The sequence below is a fragment of the Odontesthes bonariensis genome, chromosome 3, assembly GCF_027942865.1.
Source record: "Odontesthes bonariensis isolate fOdoBon6 chromosome 3, fOdoBon6.hap1, whole genome shotgun sequence".
Lineage (NCBI taxonomy): Eukaryota > Metazoa > Chordata > Actinopteri > Atheriniformes > Atherinopsidae > Odontesthes > Odontesthes bonariensis.
Window position 1 is genome coordinate 43,998,485 of NC_134508.1, and position 21,019 is coordinate 44,019,503.

General features: G+C 41.6%; 1 protein-coding gene across 1 annotated transcript in view; it reads left to right on the plus strand.

Annotated features, from left to right (window-relative positions):
* The first annotated feature begins 1,882 nt into the window (after nucleotides 1–1,882).
* The window catches only part of ldlrad2 (low density lipoprotein receptor class A domain containing 2), a 96,187-nt gene continuing 77,050 nt past the window's right edge, over nucleotides 1,883–21,019 (plus strand). Inside the window, exons 1-3 of the mRNA XM_075460752.1 lie at nucleotides 1,883–1,964; nucleotides 16,402–16,887; nucleotides 17,100–17,249. Of these exons, the coding sequence (XP_075316867.1) occupies nucleotides 1,883–1,964; nucleotides 16,402–16,887; nucleotides 17,100–17,249 (718 nt within the window). The remainder of the gene's footprint in view (nucleotides 1,965–16,401; nucleotides 16,888–17,099; nucleotides 17,250–21,019) is intronic.

Below are 21,019 nucleotides of genomic sequence, written 5' to 3' on the forward strand. Positions count from 1 at the left end.
ACTATCAACTGCTCACTCTCTATCTACCAAGAGAGTTCACATGTCACCTGACAGTCATTGCCAGGCTACAAACACAACATCCCAGTGCATTCATGGCAGGTTCTGGAGAACCTTGTGTCCCTCTCAGCCTTTCAACTCTTTGTCAACTGCTCCACCAGAGAAAATGTAAAAGTTGGATTTATTCCATGCAAAGGTAAAAAAATGCATACAGCTCCTCTGCCTGGCCTCCATTAAGAAAATCAGACCACAGTCTGGTTCTCCTCAGCACAACTATACACTGAGAAAGAGAACCTGTCACGGTATGGATTTTGAAAAACATGGTCTCAGCAGACTGGCGGCCTGTCCAGGGTGTACCCCGCCTCTCGCCCATTGACTGCTGGGATAGGCTCCAGCCCCCCCGCGACCCGACCGACGGATTCAGCGGTATAGATAATGGATGGATGGATGGATGGTCTCAGCAGGCTGAAGTTGAACCGTGGGCATCCACAGACTTGAATGCATTCTGTGAGCCAGTTTTATTTATATAGCGCCAAATTACATCAAATGTCATCTCAAGGCACTTAAATAATAAAGTCCAATTCAAGCTAATTGGAGTTGTATTCATTGTAATCAAAATTATTTCAAAATAATCCAATTCATTCATATAGAGCCGATTCAAAAACATTTTCCTAGCTAAGGAAACCAACAGATTGCACTGAAACTTGTCTTCAGTCCAATCTCCCGGCCTGAGCGTGCCTGAGGCGACTGTGGAGAGAAACGACTCCCTTTGAACAGGAAAAAACCTCTGGCAGAACCAGAACCAGGAAGGGTGGCCATAAGAACCAGAACCAGGAAGGGTGGCCATCAGAACCAGAACCAGGAAGGGTGGCCATCAGAACCAGAACCAGAACCAGGGAGGGTGTCCGTCAGAACCAGAACCAGGAAGGGTGGCCATTAGAACCAGAACCAGGGAGGGTGGCCATCAGAACCAGAACCAGGGAGGGTGGCCATCAGAACCAGAACCAGGAAGGGTGGCCATCAGAACCAGAACCAGGAAGGGTGGCCATCAGAACCAGAACCAGGGAGGGTGGCCATAAGAACCAGAACCAGGAAGGGTGGCCATCAGAACCAGAACCAGGGAGGGTGTCCGTCAGAACCAGAACCAGGAAGGGTGGCCATCAGAACCAGACCCAGAACCAGGGAGGGTGGCCATCAGAACCAGAACCAGGAAGGGTGGCCATCAGAACCAGAACCAGGAAGGGTGGCCATCAGAACCAGAACCAGAACCAGGGAGGGTGGCCATCAGAACCAGACCCAGAACCAGGGAGGGTGGCCATAAGAACCAGAACCAGGAAGGGTGGCCATCAGAACCAGAACCAGAACCAGGGAGGGTGTCCGTCAGACCCAGAGCCAGGAAGGGTGGCCTCCACCATCTGGTGTTTGAGAAGACAGAAAAGAGGGGAAAATAATCCATGGCTAGCCTCGTCACTGCTCTCATGAACTTTCTCATGAAAGTATCTTAATCTGCTGCAGATGCATGATAAAAAACCTGCTATTTAAAAAGTCAACTGTGGTCCAGCTCATCCTTTGTTTAATGGGTTCATTGGTGAAAATATGCTAAAAAATACACAAATCTTGTTTTGTGTTTAAACGCGTAATTTCCATGTTGAAAGTAATGAATCTTTTGTCAGAGTATCGGCATTAGGAAGCTGATGGAATCCAGATAAGAATGGAGTGTTGGGAAAACACCGAGGTTTTGATTGGCGTTGTCATGGAGATGGCATGGCAGAGCACGTGACTTGAAAGGACCGAGAGGGGGTTCAATTGTAATAAACGCCCAAAAGAATGAACGTGGTGGCGGGCAGATAATCCCCGGAGAAGTGGCTGTTGTTCCAGGGGAGTGATGGAGCTGGGGGTGGAGAAGCTGCCGCTGCTGGTGCTCCTGCTCCGCTTCACAGCGCTCTGCAGCTCGGACATGGATGTTGGTAAGACTTCACAAACACCAACACGCAGCCTGGAAACACGGCACACACTGATTAACATGGTCCGGAAAACAGTGAAAAAGATTCCGAAGAGTCGGTGTGGCAGTCAGGATGTGCTCAGCAGTCAGTGGGTGAATACACAGCGTGGATGTGAAGGTTTGACACTGACCTCTGGTGCGCGCAGCAACCCCCGAAAGTTGCACAGGAATAATATCAGTGGTGAGGAAAAAGGGATGCCTTGGTTTTATTTCACACATGGTTGCTGGTGTCTTTGATGTGAGCAGAAAAAAATCATTGTTACTAAGATTGTGGGATTTGTGTTCCGTCTCATGGATTGCTTGGTTGATTGGTTTCTCTGAAATACATGGAAACAAAACATGACATTTAGTGGCAGGGGCGAGGCTAGGGTATTTTTAGTGGTGCCAAGGCACCACCGTGAGGTAGCTCGGCACCCCCTGGCTCAGCACATTTTTAAAAATATTTTAAAAATAGACTCCATCATTTGGCTGTGATGTCAATTGAAAAAGAGCTTCTTGACAGCATTAGCCATGACACTGTGATTGATAGATTTGCCAACCTTAAAGTGAGGCGACACCGCTTGGTTCTTCCGAAATAAGTTGCTTAGTTAGTAGTCACTTAGCTGTTACCGTATGTTTTTGTGTGAAGTGAATGGGATGTGAGTGGACAGATCTTTATTCCCCCCCTGTCAGGTGTTAAAATCTTTCAGTTTGTCCTCCTGACCACTAGAGACCCCCTGTCCTTGTTCTGTTTAGGGCCCTTCTTAATCCACACAGAAAGAGACCTTATTTATTTATTTAATTTATTTATTTTTGTGTGTTTTATCTATTTATTTATTTTCAAAAGGCATTCTTGATATTATTAGCCTTGGGTGATTACAAAGTGTGGGTTTTTTTTTTGTTTTTGCTCAAGGATGCATTATTTTAGTGATAATTTTATTTATTTTCTAGCATTTGTTTTTTGTTTTAACTCTTTACTCCCAAAATAAATGTTGAGTTATCTTCAATATTTGTCTCAGGTTCTCTGTTATCCCTGTCAAGCCACAGTCTTTTGAAATGAAGAGGTCAAAATTGAATGTTGTAGGAGAAAACACTACTCAAAGCAAAACTAATACGGCTCCAAAATTTATAAATGTACTAGTTCGCCTCAATTAGTGAGAAATAATGTGCCTCTGTGAGCACTGGGGGCTGGGCACCCCTAAAGACCAGATCCCAAAGTTGCCCCTGTTTAGTGGTAACTGCACACACTAGTTGAAACCTTGAACACTTTCTTCATGCATAGGAATCCTCTGGTACATATCCGTGTATGTTTACAGCCGATATTAACTGAATGTCGAACAAAAATATATGTACACAAAGCGCGTAAACATCTTCAGATGGACAAACAGTTGCAACGGAAACGTTAGGCTGCTGATCGATTAGATACCAGGACTGGTGTATTTTAAATATAGACTGTTCTCACATGTCTAATGGGACAGAAACAGAATGCTGGCATGCAGCTGACCATTATGTTCAAGCACATTTTCAGACTTTGTTGGCATTCACAATATTCTCATGTAAAGCTAAAATGAAAGGTCACCAGAGGATTAGTGAAACATCACATAATGGTTTTCACTACATAAACTCAATTCTCAAATTATACCAGTGTGCAGCAATGAGGTTGGCTATTTTGTCAAAATATTTAGTGAAAACATCAAAGCTTGTCAACCATCACAGTTTGTGTAGTGCGTTATTATACACATTGGTTAGACACAGCTACTATATGAGATCACTCTGAAGGGATATTAGAGTACAAATTGCATTATTTTATTTAAAACTGTGCCTAAGAGAGGTCTGTAGTGATGAGCCTACTAGGCTGGTGTTCAGAGGTCATATGCTGGATTGTTCCTGCCCTTGTCCACCCAATTGTCCACATTTCTCACTCTAGTGTGTTTCACAGGACCTTGACATTCACCCACCCTCTTGAGCTGCTTACTGGAATGGGCTCCTTTTATAACAATTGTATTTAAAAGGAGTAGAATTTTCTCAGTGGACCTATCACTCTCTGGTCACACATGTTTCAAGTAGTGTGCCTCCTAGATTTTATATTTACTTGCATGATGTGAAGGAGTTCGGCTACTTCCCGTCAACAGGGCTCCCGGCCTTTGGGACATTCCTGGAGGTCAGTGCAGGAGGATCCAGTTGTCTCCCAGGGAAACAGAGCTAATAAACTCCAGCGGTGGTCATAAATTTTCTCATTATTTGGCTTGTGGCCCTAAGCCAGGAGGCGATGGGTGACTGGGTGGGGGCTGCTGGAGCCGGATCTGCCCAGCATATGTCCTGGTTTTTGCCTCTAGATGAGTAGTAAGCTGCTCCTTAAATTATATTCATCTTGATTATATGATTTGTTTAACAGTGTTGGTACAGTAAACAGTGTGATGAAGGCCAGATGACCCTCAGAGTCATCTGTAACATTACCTGAGTGTTTAAGATCACCTCCCTCTGAAGCTCAGGCATAATTAAACTAATCCAGACGTTCATGCTATTAACAGGTCAAAGTGTTTTCGTGTCACCCAGCACTATACAAGTACAGTCCATTTACCATTTACCCAGCAAATTAGTCTGTTTGAAGTAGTTTTTTGGTTGATAGTTAAAGGGACACTGTGTAATTTCTTCCCCCATCTAGTGGTGCAATTTTATTTTGCAAAGTCGAATGACTTTCTCTCTAGCGCCTCGCTGTTTCAAATGTGCGTTGCAACTTGTTGAACTACGGCAGGCGGTATGTGTCAAGATTCGCTTTTTGCTTTTTTGGCGACGAGGATCCCTTCTCCTGTGGCGTGGCATAACTATGGTCTTCCATTGCGAACAAAAGTGCAGGCCGTTCAGGCTGGTTTATACCAGAGAATATTTAATGGTGTAGACTGGCTCTGTTACAACAGTGCAGTAAAACAGGCAAGAACCCTCCATTTTTCAAATCTTATTACACAGAACAAAAATAATCCTAAATTCCTTTTCAAAACATTCGATCTTTTAATAAACACAGATTTTAACAAGTCCTCCATCCCAGCATCAGACGTTGTATGTGAGGACTTTGCAGACCACTTCAGAAGTAAGATCAATGCTATTAGATCCATCCTTTTATCTCAACAAAATGTTGATTTTAACATTTCTGAAGCATTGTTTTTACCCGAGGAAACACTGGATAGTTTTGTCCTGGTTGATGCCAAGATGCTTGGTCGAGTTTTCTCCCAACTAAACCCAACAACCTGCCTTTTAGATCCCATTCCCACATCTCTTTTAAAGACATTTTATGGTTTCTTCGAGTGTGAGCTTTTAAATATTGCAGACATCCCAAGTCTCCCGGAAGTTCCGGGAGTCTCCCTGATATTGATAGTTAATCACGGATGCCCGCGAGTCGGATAAAATATCCCGGATTTTAGACTATGCGAGGGAGTGTTTTTTTTTTTTTTCAATGCGAGTGAGAGCGTGCAGGCAATACAATAACTCGTGCACCATGCGCGTTTGGACTGCGCGGGCACGAGAGAGAGAGGGGTGTGGGGAGAGGTGAGAAACCTGTGCGTATCTGTCCAAAGCGATGCTCTGTTCAACAAGCGTTCAGAGCGACTGCTGGTCAGAAGGCGCGCTGATTGGTTTAGTCAGCAAAATAAGCCAATAAGGTTCGGTGTGGGAGGGCTTTGATTTACTCTCTGACAGTCACCTAAGTTACCACTCAAAACTGTGCATCCTGCCAAATGGCAGAGGGTGAATCCTCGAGTAAAAAACGAAAATATAAGACTCATTTTACAGCAGAATATACTATATATCCATGTCTAGTGAAGGTGAAGAATGATGACACCGTGGCGAGGTGCACTGTGTGCAGTAGTGACTTCAGTATTGCCCACGGCGGACTTAATGACTGTAAAACATGTGGAGGTAGGCTGAACGCGCCATTATCTGCATTTTATTTCTGTTGGTTAAATGCTGTTATAAAATAAAGCAAAACGTATCAAAGACTTATTTGAAGTATCAATACACATTTAGTTACTAAATTGTGTAGGCCTATATCTAACTAGCCAGCTACAGTATCTAACTATCTATATCCAGCCTGTCTAAGCCTTTTAAAAAATCCCCAATTTAATATGTTGATAAATAGGTAAAATTAATGAACTCTTTCGGTGCCATTGACGTCTATAGACGTCAATTTAAAAAAAAACGTTCACTGCCAAAGACGTCTATAGACGTCAATTGCGTTTTTTAACGGAGCGGGCTGGGGGACAATCTAGCGGAGTTCGTCACTAAATCTTAGGCTTGTAAACACTAAACAGAGAATATACTGGCAAAATTACCCGCTTGGTGGCAGCAGTGCCACTATGCACAAAAAAAAAAGAGCTCCTTTTCTCAATTTTTTGGGTCAAACAGCTGTTTTTGGTGAAACCAACCTATGTTCTACTGTCTATTACTAAAAGACTGAAAATGGTAGAAACAAACTTTTTTTTCCTGATCAAAGAAGAGAGTCTACTCTTTCTTTTGGTAATTTAGGTGTGTACATAGTCATAAGACACACTTTTCTGTGGGTCTTGGAAAATCAGTCAAAATACTGAAAAACACTTGGCAGTATGGGTGTCTCTGAACTGAAAATGGCTGGCAGCCAATGAGTTAAGCGTAAATTAATTAAAGAAAATATGTAGAAATGATAGGCCTAATTATTATATTATATTAATTACCGTTAGTGATTAAACAGTTGGTGAAAAGTTGCTGGCCTTAAGTGTGTATGTACGGGGCGCGGGGGGGGGGGGTTCGATAAGCATCTCCCTGAAATGAGTTTTTGGAACTTGGGATGTCTGATATTGTAAATTGCTCTCTTCAGACGGGTGTTTTCCCATCTGCCTGTAAAACTGCAGTGGTGAGGCCTCTTCTGAAGAAGAGCAATTTAGATCACAAGATCCTTGATAATTACAGACCTGTATCCAACTTACCGTTTTTAAGTAAAATAATAGAAAAAGTTGTTTTTATCCAATTAAATGAGTTTTTAAACAAACACAATATTTTTGAGAAACATCAGTCTGGTTTTAGGAAGAACCATAATACAGAGACAGCCCTTTTAAAGATTGTAAATGATCTCAGGTGTAACATGAGCCCCTTTCACACTGCAACCCGCTACCTTAGCGGGTCCAAATTGCACCTTCGACCCGCGTCGAGCAATGTGAACGCTTGGCGTGTTGGTGACCCGTGTCGCCTGAAGCCGAGTTCAGGGGGCGTTGCCTAGTGGCAGAGCGTCACACGTAACACATAAAATACTGGGCGTGTACAATGAGCACAAGCCATGCGTCGGAGGTAGGGTTAAATACACCTTGAGGACTCGTTTGTGCAATTGTATATGCAGTTCATGGAGATGTTATTTTACGGGGTGTGGATGGTTACAACGTGGGATGCCGCCGAAGAACATATGCGGAGAATACAAGAGCACTATAATCCCCGAAATGTGGCGGTAAATAACGTCCTCTGCTCGGAGGCTGAGGAGCTCGAGGACCTCCTTGTCTCCCCAGTTGGCCATCTTCAAAAATGTCTCGAACTTGATGTAGGCTAAAACAGAGTAAAACTTGTCCTCACCTGTCGCTGTTGTTCTGAATCAGTTGTCCATTCTGTCTTTTAAACTCCTCACGCCACGCCCACGTCTGACCCGCGTTGATTGCGTTCACACCAAACTCGGCTCGGCAAAAAGACTAGGGTCCGACGCGGGTCGAAAGGCGAGTCGAGTTGACTCGGCAGCCCGGGTCGGCAGTGTGAACGCAACAGTGGACACGCTAAATTCGCGGATTAAACGCGGGTTATTCGGCAGTGTGAAAGGGGCTATGGACTCACAGAAGCTTTCAGTCCTGGTGTTGCTGGATCTTAGTGCAGCTTTTGATACAGTAGATCACCACATTTTATTAAACAGACTTAGAAACCTGGTGGATGTCTCTGGCACTGTTCTTAAATGGTTTTACTCCTATCTCACGGATCGACAGTTTTTTATAAGTATGGATACATGCTCCTCAAGAATTCATAAAATCAAGTGTGGGGTTCCCCAAGGATCAATTTTAGGCCCATTGCTTTTTAATCTGTACATGTTGCCACTTGGGGATGTCATCAGGAGACATGGCATTAGTTTTCACAGCTATGCTGATGATACACAGCTTTACATTGCCGTGTCTCCTGATGACCTAGAACCAGTTAACGTTCTTTTAAACTGTATTTTAGATATAAAGTCATGGATGGCAGAGAATTTCTTACAGCTCAACCAGGGCAAGACTGAAGTTTTGTTTATTGGTCCTGAAGACAAGAGAGAGATAATTTTACCTAAACTACAGAATTTTAAATCTTCTCGACATGTAAAAAATCTGGGTGTTCTTTTTGACTCTGAGCTGGATTTTATCCAACATATTAGAAATGTAACAAAGACAGGATTTTATCATCTTAAAAATATTGCCAGAGTCCGCCCATTTCTCTCTCTTGCCAGCGCGGAGGTGCTGATGCATGCTTTTATTTCTAGTAGAATAGATTATTGTAATACCCTGCTTTCTGGTCTTCCCAAAAAAAGTATTCATTACCTACAATTAATACAGAATTCAGCTGCACGTGTGTTGACAAAGACCAGAGGGCGGGAACACATTACACCAGTTTTAAAATTGCTGCATTGGCTCCCCATGCATTTCAGGATTGATTTTAAGGTTCTTTTAGTTGTTTATAAATGTCTTAATGGTCTTGGGCCTTCTTATCTATCTGATCTGCTTTTAAATTATGAGCCCTCGCGGACCCTGAGGTCCTCTGGTACCGGCCTTTTAGTTGTTCCTAAAGTTCGAACAAAAACTTATGGTGAGACGTCGTTCCACTATTACGGACCTCATTTGTGGAACAGCCTGCCAGAGAACCTCAGGCTGCAGAGAATGTTGATGTTTTTAAAAAGAGGCTCAAGACCTACCTTTTTAGTTTAGCTTACAGCTGAATTTTATTTCATTTATTTATTATTTTATATATACATATATATATAAATATTATTATTTTATTTGTTTATTTAATTTTGTTTGTTTGTTTTGTTTTAGTTTACTTTTATCTATTCATCCATTATTTAAAATATCTATTTATTTATTATTATTATTATTTTTTTTTTAAATTATTTTATTATATACTTATTATTAGTGATGCTCCGTTCAGCATTTTTTGGACCGATCACCGATCACCAAAATCATGATCTGCCCGATTGCCGATCACTGCCGATCACGGAAGGAATCGGACATTTCCATGCCTTTCATCTAGCAGAGAGTGCACCATTTATAGAAATTAAACCGCCAGAGGTAGCTGGGGACATGTAGAACAAGAATCTGGTGGAGTTTGCAGAAAACAATTGTTTTTTTAATTTTCTATTAATATTTTAATCTGCCCATATACATCATCCATTGGGTATGATTTCAGCATCAGATTACAAGAGAGTCTGGCTGCAGACCTGCACTGTCAGGACCCTGTTGCAGACCGTCACCTGCACTGTGAGGACCGGAAGTTGATTCGAAGCCTTTCAAAATAAAAGCGTGTGTATCGGAAAGCACGTATTTTTAAACGTTTTTAAACGGTATATTTTTCAAGAGGTCTTGGCTGCAGACCTCCACTGTCAGGCCCGGAAATGCACGGCGTACATTTAAAAATAAAATCGCAAATTAACTTCCGGTTTAATCGTTTTCCTCACAAATGAATTAATTAGTTAACAGTACGACATAAAATCTATCAATTCCCGGTCTATTGTATATTGTTTTTTATTTGTATTGTAAACTTTTGTTTGGTCAGTGCACACATTTTCTCTTAGGCTCATATTCATAAGCCAACATCTCACAAGATGCCATAGGCCTATACTGTACTATAGAGTAAGTCACTGCTATTTCATTATCATTTAATTTTGACTTTATCGCACTGCTCTTTATATATATTTGTTTCAATTCATTTTTCTGTTGTATTATTCTGTATTTTTATCCTTAAAGGAGCACTAGGTAGCATTTTCACCTAAAATTATAGCCTTCAGGAGTTTAACAAAGGTTAAACAAGTCAATGGTAAGCGAATGAAGCCTGTCTCGCTCCCAACAGGGGTCTGTATGCTGAAAATCCCATATGTAACTTCGGCAGGAGCGACCCGCTTCTGAAGTGTCGTGATGCGCGAGAAGAGTCGTTCGTGTTTACGGCACTTAGCTAGGTACTGTATGCTAGCTGTACCTGTAGTTGTAGCTATGTGTTCGCTTGCGTTGAAGAGCCAACACCAAGCGTTTCATATTCTGCCTTTCACAGACTGAATATGAAACGTTCGATGTTGGCACTTCCCATCTTTGTGAAATTTCTCCAAGCGTGATCTTGTTCATCTACCATAGTGACCTGCGTTTTAGTTCGTAAAGAGACATGTGATGACGGTGCTCTAATTCCTCCTGAGTTCGAGACGTAGCCTAGCTTCAGAAATACACGGACTGACCTGATTAGAATAAGAATGGCGTTTTGATCCGAACAAGAATTGTTATCTACAAATGAAAATTGATTAATTTGTGATTGTAATCGGAATAGTGTAGAGCTAGTCTGCGTTTATTGCGGCGTGTGTTGGTAGTGCCTGCGCGCATCTGTCTCAGATGTAACTTTTGTAAGTGTCTGCTAATACAAAGGAATCACTCCACGAATACACCATGATGAGGGAAGAATCCCATTCAAGATCAGCAACAGTCCATCCATACATTCATACATCCATTATGTGCCGCTTGTCCGGGGATCGGGTCGCGGGGACAGCAGCCTGAGCAGAGAAACCCAGACGAGCTGTCCCCGGCCACTTCCTCCAGCAACAGGATTATATATAGCATATTATCTTGAGTTCTCTCTTCAGAAAATCTCTGATTATAGTATCTTACGTGGGCAGTCTACACTTGTGAATCAGATGACCTAACTGCACTGACTAAATAACACAACGGCAGCATTCGCCACGATGGTTAGTTAGTGGGTGTGTACAGGTGGGCATTTTTACGACAGTGTAGAATTTCAGTTTGACCAATAGAGATCGCTATACTGCCGCTAAACTACCTTGTATCCCTTTAACCACCATAAATTTCATGTTTGGTTCTATGTCTATGCCAATTATGTTCTTGTGCTGCTGGAACACCTTAGTACCACTAAATAATACCCTAACTCTTGATATCTACAGTATAATCTTAGTCAAATTATTAAGGGATCAATGAGAAAACATAAAAAACACACCAAGTCACAACATGATCAAATGTTCTGTAGTGTTAATTCAGTCAAACATTCACAATATGACAAAAAATCTTTGTTTTTGTCGACTACCTGTTCACAAAATATCAACATGTCGTTAATATTGTGAAATATCATTTTGAAAGGCTCCAGGATCGCTTCTCTTTCATCCTCGTCCAGTTCTTCGTTCCACAACCTCCCACAACCGCTGCCTGTTCCTCTTCCCCGATGCCCAGAACGTCAGGCAGGTCCACTCTGGCAGACAACAGTGGTTTGTTGGCCTCAACCCACTCTGCTGCATGTCTGCAATTTTGAAGAATGCGATCTTCAACCGAGTCCTATGGAAAAGACAGAAAGAAAGATGTCTGTACTATAGCTGCCACACCAACAGTATCTGACCAATAGATACTGTGCAAAAGCTTACGCCTTCCACTGGTGTGTCCACATCAGCAAGTCTGGCTCTCTTGGAGACCTCTGCCTGCTGCTCTTCTTCCTGAAAATATAGATAAGCAAAATGATAAGTTTTAATATTAAAAACACAAGCTATAAAAAAAAAAAAAAGAAAAAGAGTGAAGATCCCATCATTGCCCTCCTCTAATAGGTCTACCTAGAACCATTGGAGAGCTCAACAAATGTCAAATCCAATCACACATTATCTAGACACTTTATTTATAAATTGCAGACGGCAGGTCCGACCTTATCTTGTGAATGGCATATTCTTTAAAGTGACCCCACAATTTCAGTACAAAAAAATATCGTTTCTGACCGGAAACAAAAGAAAAATTCAGACAGAACTCAACCAAAATAAAAAAAATCTGACCTCAGTAATGTCACCAATCGTCCTTTTCAGCCTAAACACTGGTGGCACCGCAGAAGGGCTTTTGATCCATCTGTCCAGTGGGTGAACAGCTTTCCATAGCTCAAAAAATGATTCAACAATGTAAATAAATAAAAACGTCTTGTCAACTTCAAGTCAAATAACAAAATCTTTGCAGTCTCACCTTCCAAGGTCAAAATTTTCCATGAGGATGATACACCACCACTGTCGTAAAAGTGGCATGTCCATCTGGAAAATGATCAACAACAACAAAAAAACAACAACAACAACCTTACACTATGTCATAATAAATGTTTTGTTGTTGTAATGTTGAGCTTACTTTGATTGCATGAATCAACTTACGACACAAAAGTCATAGGGAGCATCCAGTGTGGTGTAAAGGGCATTCTAGGAATAAAGTAAAATCATTTTAATTTAATGCTGAAATCTTTAATGCACACAGAATTACACAAATAATTAATATATAACAAATGATGTCTACTACCATCAGCATGAAGATGCCAGTCAATCCCATATGGTTGTCGTGGAAAACCCTAGATATCAGAAAGAAGTCAGTTATGTAATTATTATTTCACTGTATTAAAGTACTCAACTATTAATATGAATACATGCATTATACATACTTTATACTCTTACCTGAATTTGTAGTCCAGTTTTCTCTGTCCAGTTGCCAGGATTTAGTGACTGGGATAGGTTTCTAAAAGACAGAAAGTAAGGTGTCAGATGTTCTTCACTGCAACCTACATTCCCTTCATTTTCCTTTTACCCTTTTACAAACCAAACCACAACCTGCCAGAAGTTAGTAGCGTTGGCTAATACTTATGAGTACAAACAAACAGACAAATACATTATGCTTACCTTTAAATAAAATGCCACCTTTTGTATGTGCCTCTAAGTGGCTCTGCAGCTTGGACAATTTTGCTGGTTTAAATTGTTGGCACAGAGGGCAGTGAAACAGTTTGCAACATGACGTGCAGCGTTCGATTTTGGGCGTAGTGCCGGCGGTTGTTATTGAAATATGCATCTGTAAGAGACAAATAATGTCGTAATAAGTCAAACAAAATTATATATATATATATATATATATATATATAAATGGCGCATTTAAGTGAGCACTATCGATACGATAACAACGCTAAAGACTAGCCAAAAGTAAAAAAAAATGATTCTTTAAAATTAATATAACTTTACAGTATATAGTTATTGAAATGTACATCTGTAAGAGACAAATAATGTCGTAATAAGTCAAACAAAATTAAACAAGTCAGCACTATCGATACGAAAAATGGCACATTTAAGTGAGCACTATCAATACGATAACAACGCTGAAGACTAGCCAAAAGTTTAAAAAAAAAACTGATTCTTTAAAATTAATATAACTTTAGAGTATATAGTGTGCAACGTAACGTTCCAGTGAATAAAGACTGTTTCTGTTTCTTCGTATGAAAGAAAGTTGTTTTCACTCGACTTTTACTCACCTCGTTGTCTCCACAGTTCAAATGGGGAACGAAAAATACGTGCTCCTCGCTTGTCGCTTCCGGTCCTCACAGTGCAGGTGACGTCACAGTGCATGTCTGCAACGAAGGGTCCTGACAGTGCAGGTCATGGGTCCTGACAGTGCAGGTCTGCAGCCAGACGCCTCTCGATTATTAAACAATGATGCAGTGAAATGACTTGAAAATCACCACAGAGGTAGCTGGGGACATGTAGAACAAGAATCTGGTGGAGTCGGCAGAGAACATTTTGATTTGGTTCTAAAGGAAGTTTTCAAATCTGACTATGCAGAAATGAGTTTGATTCTGAATATGCTTCAATAATTTTGTTCTATCATTTTGTTTTAATCATTAAAAAGAATGTAGTAAAAAAAAACAACCAAGGAATGACAGGTGTATGTATTCCAACAAATGAAAATCAACTTCGATATAGATTTCTGAGTTTACGGGGTGCACTTGAATGCACCATAAATCCGCTCACACGCTTTACCGTACGACGCGATGTAAACGGGCACTCGATTTTCAAGTGTAGCTAGCGCGACCGTGCCTCTCCGAAGCGCAGATGGCGTGACCGCAGTAAGTTTCACATCTTTCTGACACACTTTGAAGAAATTCCAGACAGGAGAGGTCATGTTGTCGAGATGCATTGTAGAGGTTTTGCCTGTTCGGTTCTGTACACACGTCCCGTACCACATTAGAAAGTGGTCGCTAGTAATTACGTCACGTGATCGGCTTTTTGATTGGCATATTTTTCCGATCGCCGATCAGGCTATTTTTGGGCATTATCGGCCGATCATGATCGGCAGCCGATCGATCGGAGCATCACTACTTATTATACACTTATTTATCCAGTGTTTTTCCTCATGGGGATCTTCCACACCGGGGACTATGCCCACTCGGTCTGTGGGGTCATTACTGTGGGGATCGCCCTGGTTCGGGGTGGCTGGGGGATCCTGCACTGCAGCCCTGGCTGTGGTGTGGATGCCAGCCTGCCCTGATCTGGGCGGTTCCCCGTGGTGGCGGCCTCTGTGGTCATTGGTGGGCTGGCTCCGGTGTGGACAGATCCCCAAGATACGTTTCCTCACTTCAGCATCAAGCCAGATTTTAATGTTGATTGTTGTTGATATTAATGTTGCTCATGTTGGGGGTGGTGGGGGGTGGTATGTGTGCAGTGTGGTTGTCGGTGTGATTTTGTGTGTGAGTTTATGCATGAATTGATTTGATTATTGATTTTATTATGTAAAGCAGTTTGTGCTGCTTTTTAGTATGAAAGGTGCTATATAAATAAAGTTTGATTTGATTTGATTTGATTTGATTTGTTTATTCCTACGTGCAAACGTGGCTTCAAAATGACGTCATTTCCGCTTGCAGGCCCTGCGTTGGGGAAAACGCGATTCGAAGTGCTTTATGTCCCTCTCGGCACTTCGTTGTTTTTCATAGAGCGGAAGGACATGGCAGCCTCCATAGAGCTTGCCCGCTCTATGTACATACAGACAAGTTATTCTTCACTCAGGAGGATAAGTGAGATTGTTGACAGAGATAATCTTACACCAATGAGGACTAATTTATGAATGAATATGTTGATTTGAGCTAATAAATTACTTAATATATTACACAGTGTCCCTTTAATTATGGTGGAATTAAGATAAAACAAGAAGCTGGCTGGAGTGATCAGCATCAGTACTGTGAGACTGGCTGAATGCTCATCATATGATTACTCTAAGGATGCTCTCAGCATCCCTTGGTGCAGCAAATGTCTTTCTATATCTTGTGTTGTTAGGGGTGTTGTTTTTTCTATACTGAGCTCCACACCGTTCAGGGGTTCAGCGTTTAACAACAGATGTCACCAGTAAATGTGTTCAGACTACTAGTGATGTTATGCATGAGTGGTGGTATTCCCATTCCAGTGACCATAACCGTACTTAAAAATGAGAACTGTTTCCTAGCCGTATGAATTCAGTGTTCATTTTTCACAATACCCTCAACCCTGAATAGGATGGAATGGGCATAGAAAATGAATCATGAATCATGATAATCTGAATTCTGCCATTAAAAATGTGATTTTTATCAACACATTATTGTTATAAATCCAAGGAAGAAAGCTACTTGTATCTGAAAATGAGTTCATGTCTGGAATAGGCTGCATTGTGTCAATTAAGGTGTCAAAAAGTATCTTCATATGTAAATTATTTACATACACACGAAAGTTGTCCTCCGCTTTTAACCCATCCAGGTTGGCACCCGTTGAAACACTCATGCACAGGGTCACACACTCATGGAGACAGATGCCAACCTGGAGCGGTGGGCAGCCATTCACAGCGCCCGAGGAGCATGGGGGTACGGTGCCTTGCTCAAGGGCACCTCAGCCGTGACAAGGAGGTGGACTGCCACCCCTCCAGCCGTCAGTTTCACTGACACAATCTTTTTGAGTGGCAAGAGTGGGAATTGAACCGCCAACCTTTTGGTTATTGGATGACCCACTGAGCCATTTTAAATATAAAATAGGCCTTTGACCGGCCTCTAACCACTGAGCCACGGCCGCCCTCCTCACCTCTTAATCTGTTTGGCTGTTGACTTGAGTTTAACCAACAAATCATGTCATGTACCAGTTTATAATTTGAACTGAACCTGAAACTTCTATGAGGAACAAGGCAGTAACAGCTGGGCATATGAGAGGAACGAGAAAGCTTCTCTTAAGACGTTTTTGGTGTTAACAGTGTACAGAGCTAGAGAATGAAAGTGGATTAAAAATCATTTTTGTATAGATTTTTGTTCTTGCATTATTTAGATCAAGATGATCCCACATACTATGTTTTGACTGTGCAGTGTACCAAGGCTCAGTGACTGGTATTTTTCCTTGTCAGTGAATGTGGTGGATTTCTGTGGCCAGACGATCCGGGGTGATGGCATGATTGTCAACTCGCACCAGGAATCCAAGAAGTACTACTTTGTAACTATGGGGACCGACTGTCACCTGACCATGCAGGCCAGTTCTCCAAAAGACAAAGTCCAATTCTACTTCCGCTTCTTCCTAGTATACAGCATGCTCAGGGTGGTTCCTCTGAGCCCTGCCCCTCTATTTCCAGAGTCCTCACATGGCTCTGCCTCTCTTAACCCTAAATATGAGCCCACCTCTGGAGAAAGCCTGGGAGACCCCTGTCATTCTGGCTCATATGTTCAGTTCTATGATGGTCGGGACAGAAGCTCACCTCTCCTTGGGCCTCCTCTTTGTGGAAAGAGCCCACCTCGGCCAGTGCTGTCTACAGGAAACTACCTGACCCTGAGGCTGGTCACCCGGGGGAATCAGCCTAGGGTCGACTTTGTGGGGGACTTCACCTCCTTCAGACTGGGTAAGAAACACTCATCACTGACAGCAGAACTTTGATATATGACAGATTCTTACATTTTTATCTTGCACATATGAGATTCTAAAAATAGTATTTTGCTTTTGTCTCAAAGATTTATTTCATAATAAAGATTCAACTTCTGAAGCTTATTGCATCAACAAATGTCTACCGGAAGCCTCTTGCACTGACTTCATGTTTGGCATCTTTCTGTTTAGGTTTCAACCAATCTGAGTGCAGTAGTGAGCCTTACTTCACCTGCAGAAATGGGAAGTGTATCCCTGCCAGTCTAGTGTGCGATGACAAAGACATTGACAACTGTGGGGATGGGAGTGACTTGGAAGAAAATTTAACTTCAGGTTGCAAAGGTCAGTTAAGTCCTGCTCTATTTTTTATTTTTTTTTCCTAGAAAAACACTTGGGATGCTTGGGATATGACTCTACCTCCTCTTCCTTATTTAGTGAGTGGGATTTTATGAATATGCCAATCTGGTCCTGCCAAAATCTCCACCTGTCAGCAGATGACACCAGTTTTTCTGGTCTCTGTTAAGCAATGATCAGTTATCATACCAGTGTAAATCAGTCATACATTTAGATATCCAAAGTGTCACGACTGTATGTTCAGTAAAGTTAATTAAAAAAAAGTTCAGCTATACATTTTTGAACAAGAGGATGGTTCTCAAGAAAGCCAAAAGAATTATACAAGGGTGTTTGCATGTCGACATATCTTGATAGCAATATATTCGCTGTCTATGCTTTGAACAATTCAGGTGCTGCTAGCTTCTGTAGCCAGGCTTACCTGGAGCTTCTAGATAGCCCAGCACTCCCCAAGGTAGTTAAGGTCCTGGGATTAGCAGCAGAATCAAGGTCGAATGGAAGTCGCAAGCTTAAGAACTAGCAGATCAGCTTGTGTGCGAGCTAGCAGGTCAAAGTCTCGGCCAGGCCTCAAGCTGGCCTGAACCTCGGTTGCTGCAGAAGCCACCAGTTCTGGGATTGCTGGGCTGGCCCAGGAGCTTGTTGAGCTGAGCTTCTGTTGTGCTTCCACAGCTTGCAGAGTGCCAGGATTTCTTGCGTGGCCTGACTTCTGCTGGGTGCTGAGAGTTTGCTCTGGGTTAGCTCAGTTTCTAATACCATGTAGCATAGTGCTAGTGGTGCTATCCAGCAGGAGCTAGTAGCCTCAGTCTTCAGTCGGCAGAAAGCCAATTGTCATCTTGTGTGGCTCACTGAATGCTAGCATTCAATGCTCAGTCTTGCTTCTGCCATGTTTTCAAACAAGACTGTACTAATTTCTCCTCAGCTTGCTAGCTTCTCATTTAAACTATTCTTCACATTGCTTGTAAAGTAATTGTACAGCCACATCCTTACTAGTGGTAAGGAACGGTTAGCGCTGGTTCGTCCAAATACAGGGGGCCCATAGGAAGGTCGTGGTTCAATCCTCAGTTTCCCCATTCTATATGTCAAGAACTTAACCCCACGCTACCTCTGATGTGTTCATTGCTATGTGCAGTAGAGAAAAAAAGCACAACATATTCTGGTAGTAAGCTTAAGGGAGATCACTATGAATAGATTTGGGTGTTGATTTTGTAGCTTGGCAAAAATGTAGCTGATAATGTCACGCACAATGTCAGCAAGTGAACTCTCTCAGTAGACAAGAAACTGACAGAAACTCGCAACCCACAGCTTAACATCTTAACATCAGTTTTTCCTTCTTTCCTGTTACCACTCTGTCTGCAGTCTCTATCTATTAATGGTGTTGGTGTATTCATCCATATGTATCATTTTCTGTTATTTTGACAAATGGGTAGAAATTCAAGTGCACAAGGTCTGATAGCTTGGAGAAAATGTTTAAACCTAGATAACTATCAGTTGAGGATGTTGTATGAGGATGTTCTGGTGTACTGCACAGACAGTGGTTCGATGGAGATAGCAGAGTGAGAAGGAGAAAGGGCTTTTGGTGAGTTGCATAATGTTCTAATCCAATTGATAAAAGATTTACCAAATCCAAATTTGGAGGGGTGATTATGAACTAATTATCAGGTAAATTCTCTTTGTGAAGCAGTTGTTTCTTTGTCATTCTTCATCACATGATGGATTATGTATATTTGTCTACGTGTGTTATAATATGGATGTCTCCTTTTGATAAAAACCTCTTTGATCAATTTGGATGGGATAGTTGATGTTTCAATTTTGGCAGATAATCATTTGTTTAGAATTTTTTTTACTTTTTTTCCATTTATGTGTGGCTTTCCAGGTTACTGCTGGTGAAGAGTCATTTATGTTCATTGAAGGATGCCCACTCACTCCTGAAAAAACTTAGAAAATGTTATTGTTTTAGTTGTGAGAAGTGCCATCTGAGAGGTTATTTATGAGACTGCTTGGTATGGAGACAAAGAGATTGAAGCATGCTCATGTAAAACACTTAAATGGGTTGCAGTATTTATTATAACTAGGGCTGGGCGAGTTAACTTGTTATTATCGCATTAACTCTAATTATTTAACGCGATAAATATTTTATCACGCATTAATGCAGTTTTTTTAAATTATTATTATTTTTGGGGGCTTTTGTGCCTTTAATGGATAGGAAAGTTCAGAGAGATAGGAAGCAGGGGGCAGAGAGAGGGGGAACAACACGCAGCACAGGGCTGTCCGATGCGAGACTCGAACCGGGGCCAGCTGCAGCGAGGACTATAGCCTCTGTACATGGGGTACCTGCTCAACCCACTACACCACGGACCACCCCTGTTTTATTATTTATTTTATTTTGTAAAAGTCTGTTGCTCACAGGCTTTTATTCTGTAAAAGTCTGCTGCTCACAGGCTTTTATTTTGTAAAAGTCTGCTGCTGTCTGCTGTGGAACAGGAAAAGAAAGTAATCAGCGGATCCACCAAACATGGAGAAGGGTACGGAACTTTTACTCGGCCATTTTCATGTTAAAGTTCTTCCAGACGGCGGAGTCGACAGAACCAAAGTCATCTGTAAACTCTGCCAAGTTGAATTGTCTTCTCAGCGTAGTAGTTCCAGTCTAAAATATCACTTAAAGGCAAAACACACAACTGATAGCAGCAAGTCATTCAAGGAAACAGACAGTGGAGCGAGGCTTCTACATAAAAACTACAGAAAGATGCTGATGTTAAAAGTGTGTTTGCACAACAAATGTTATGGCACTTTCATTCATATGGCAGCACATTTAAAATAAAGCTAAATGCTAAAAGCTGTACACTACTTTTGGATTCATTTTTGGATTTTGCGTACAAATGCGATTAATCGTGATTAATCAGGGAAATCATGTGATTAATTAGATTCAAAATTTTAATCGTTGCCCAGCCCTAATTATACCTAGTATTACTAACGAACTGGTGAGGGAAAAATATATCTGAGAACGAGTGATCTAGATGTGAAAAACATTTCAATTTCCTTGACTGTTGGGTTATTTAGTCACCAACTGTCTTCAAGGCAAAGCTCTTTTATATTGTTTCATTGTCTCAGTATAGTTCCATTTTATGCTTGCTGTTACAGATTTTTCTATTTCTGGATCTAGAACTGTATTGAAATCATCCCCAATGATAATTCTAAAATTTGTGAAAATTTAGGAAGTGTCAGGTAGGGGATAGTGAGGTAGGACACGGATGCGGACTTTCAAAAGAATACTGGGTTTATTTCACAAAACAAAACGTGGTTAAACAAAGAGCGCGGCTGACCCGGATTCAAAAACTAAACTGTGAAAAAACAAACAAATTTCTTGACATGGCATGGAATAAATACTTAGCTTCAAAAGAGACAACGTGGCGTGGCATGGCATGAGGGGTATCACAGGTGAGTGGGTAACGTGGGTAGGAACGAAGGTAACGAAAGGATGTCACAAAAGGACAGGGGAGACTGACAACTAAATAGGGACCTAGGAGTGATTGGAGACAGGGTGCAGCTGGTGACAATGACTAACAGGTGCAGTGAATGAACTAATGACCAGAGTAAGGGAAAAACAGTGACAAGACTCAAACTCAAAACAAAGACATGAACCGAAAACCAAAACGTAACCTAAAACATAAAACTTAAAAGTCCCGTGGGCGTGACAGGAAGATGTGAAGCAGTCATGAAAAATGTTGAACCATTTGTAGGCAATGCAAGTTTATTCGTAGAGC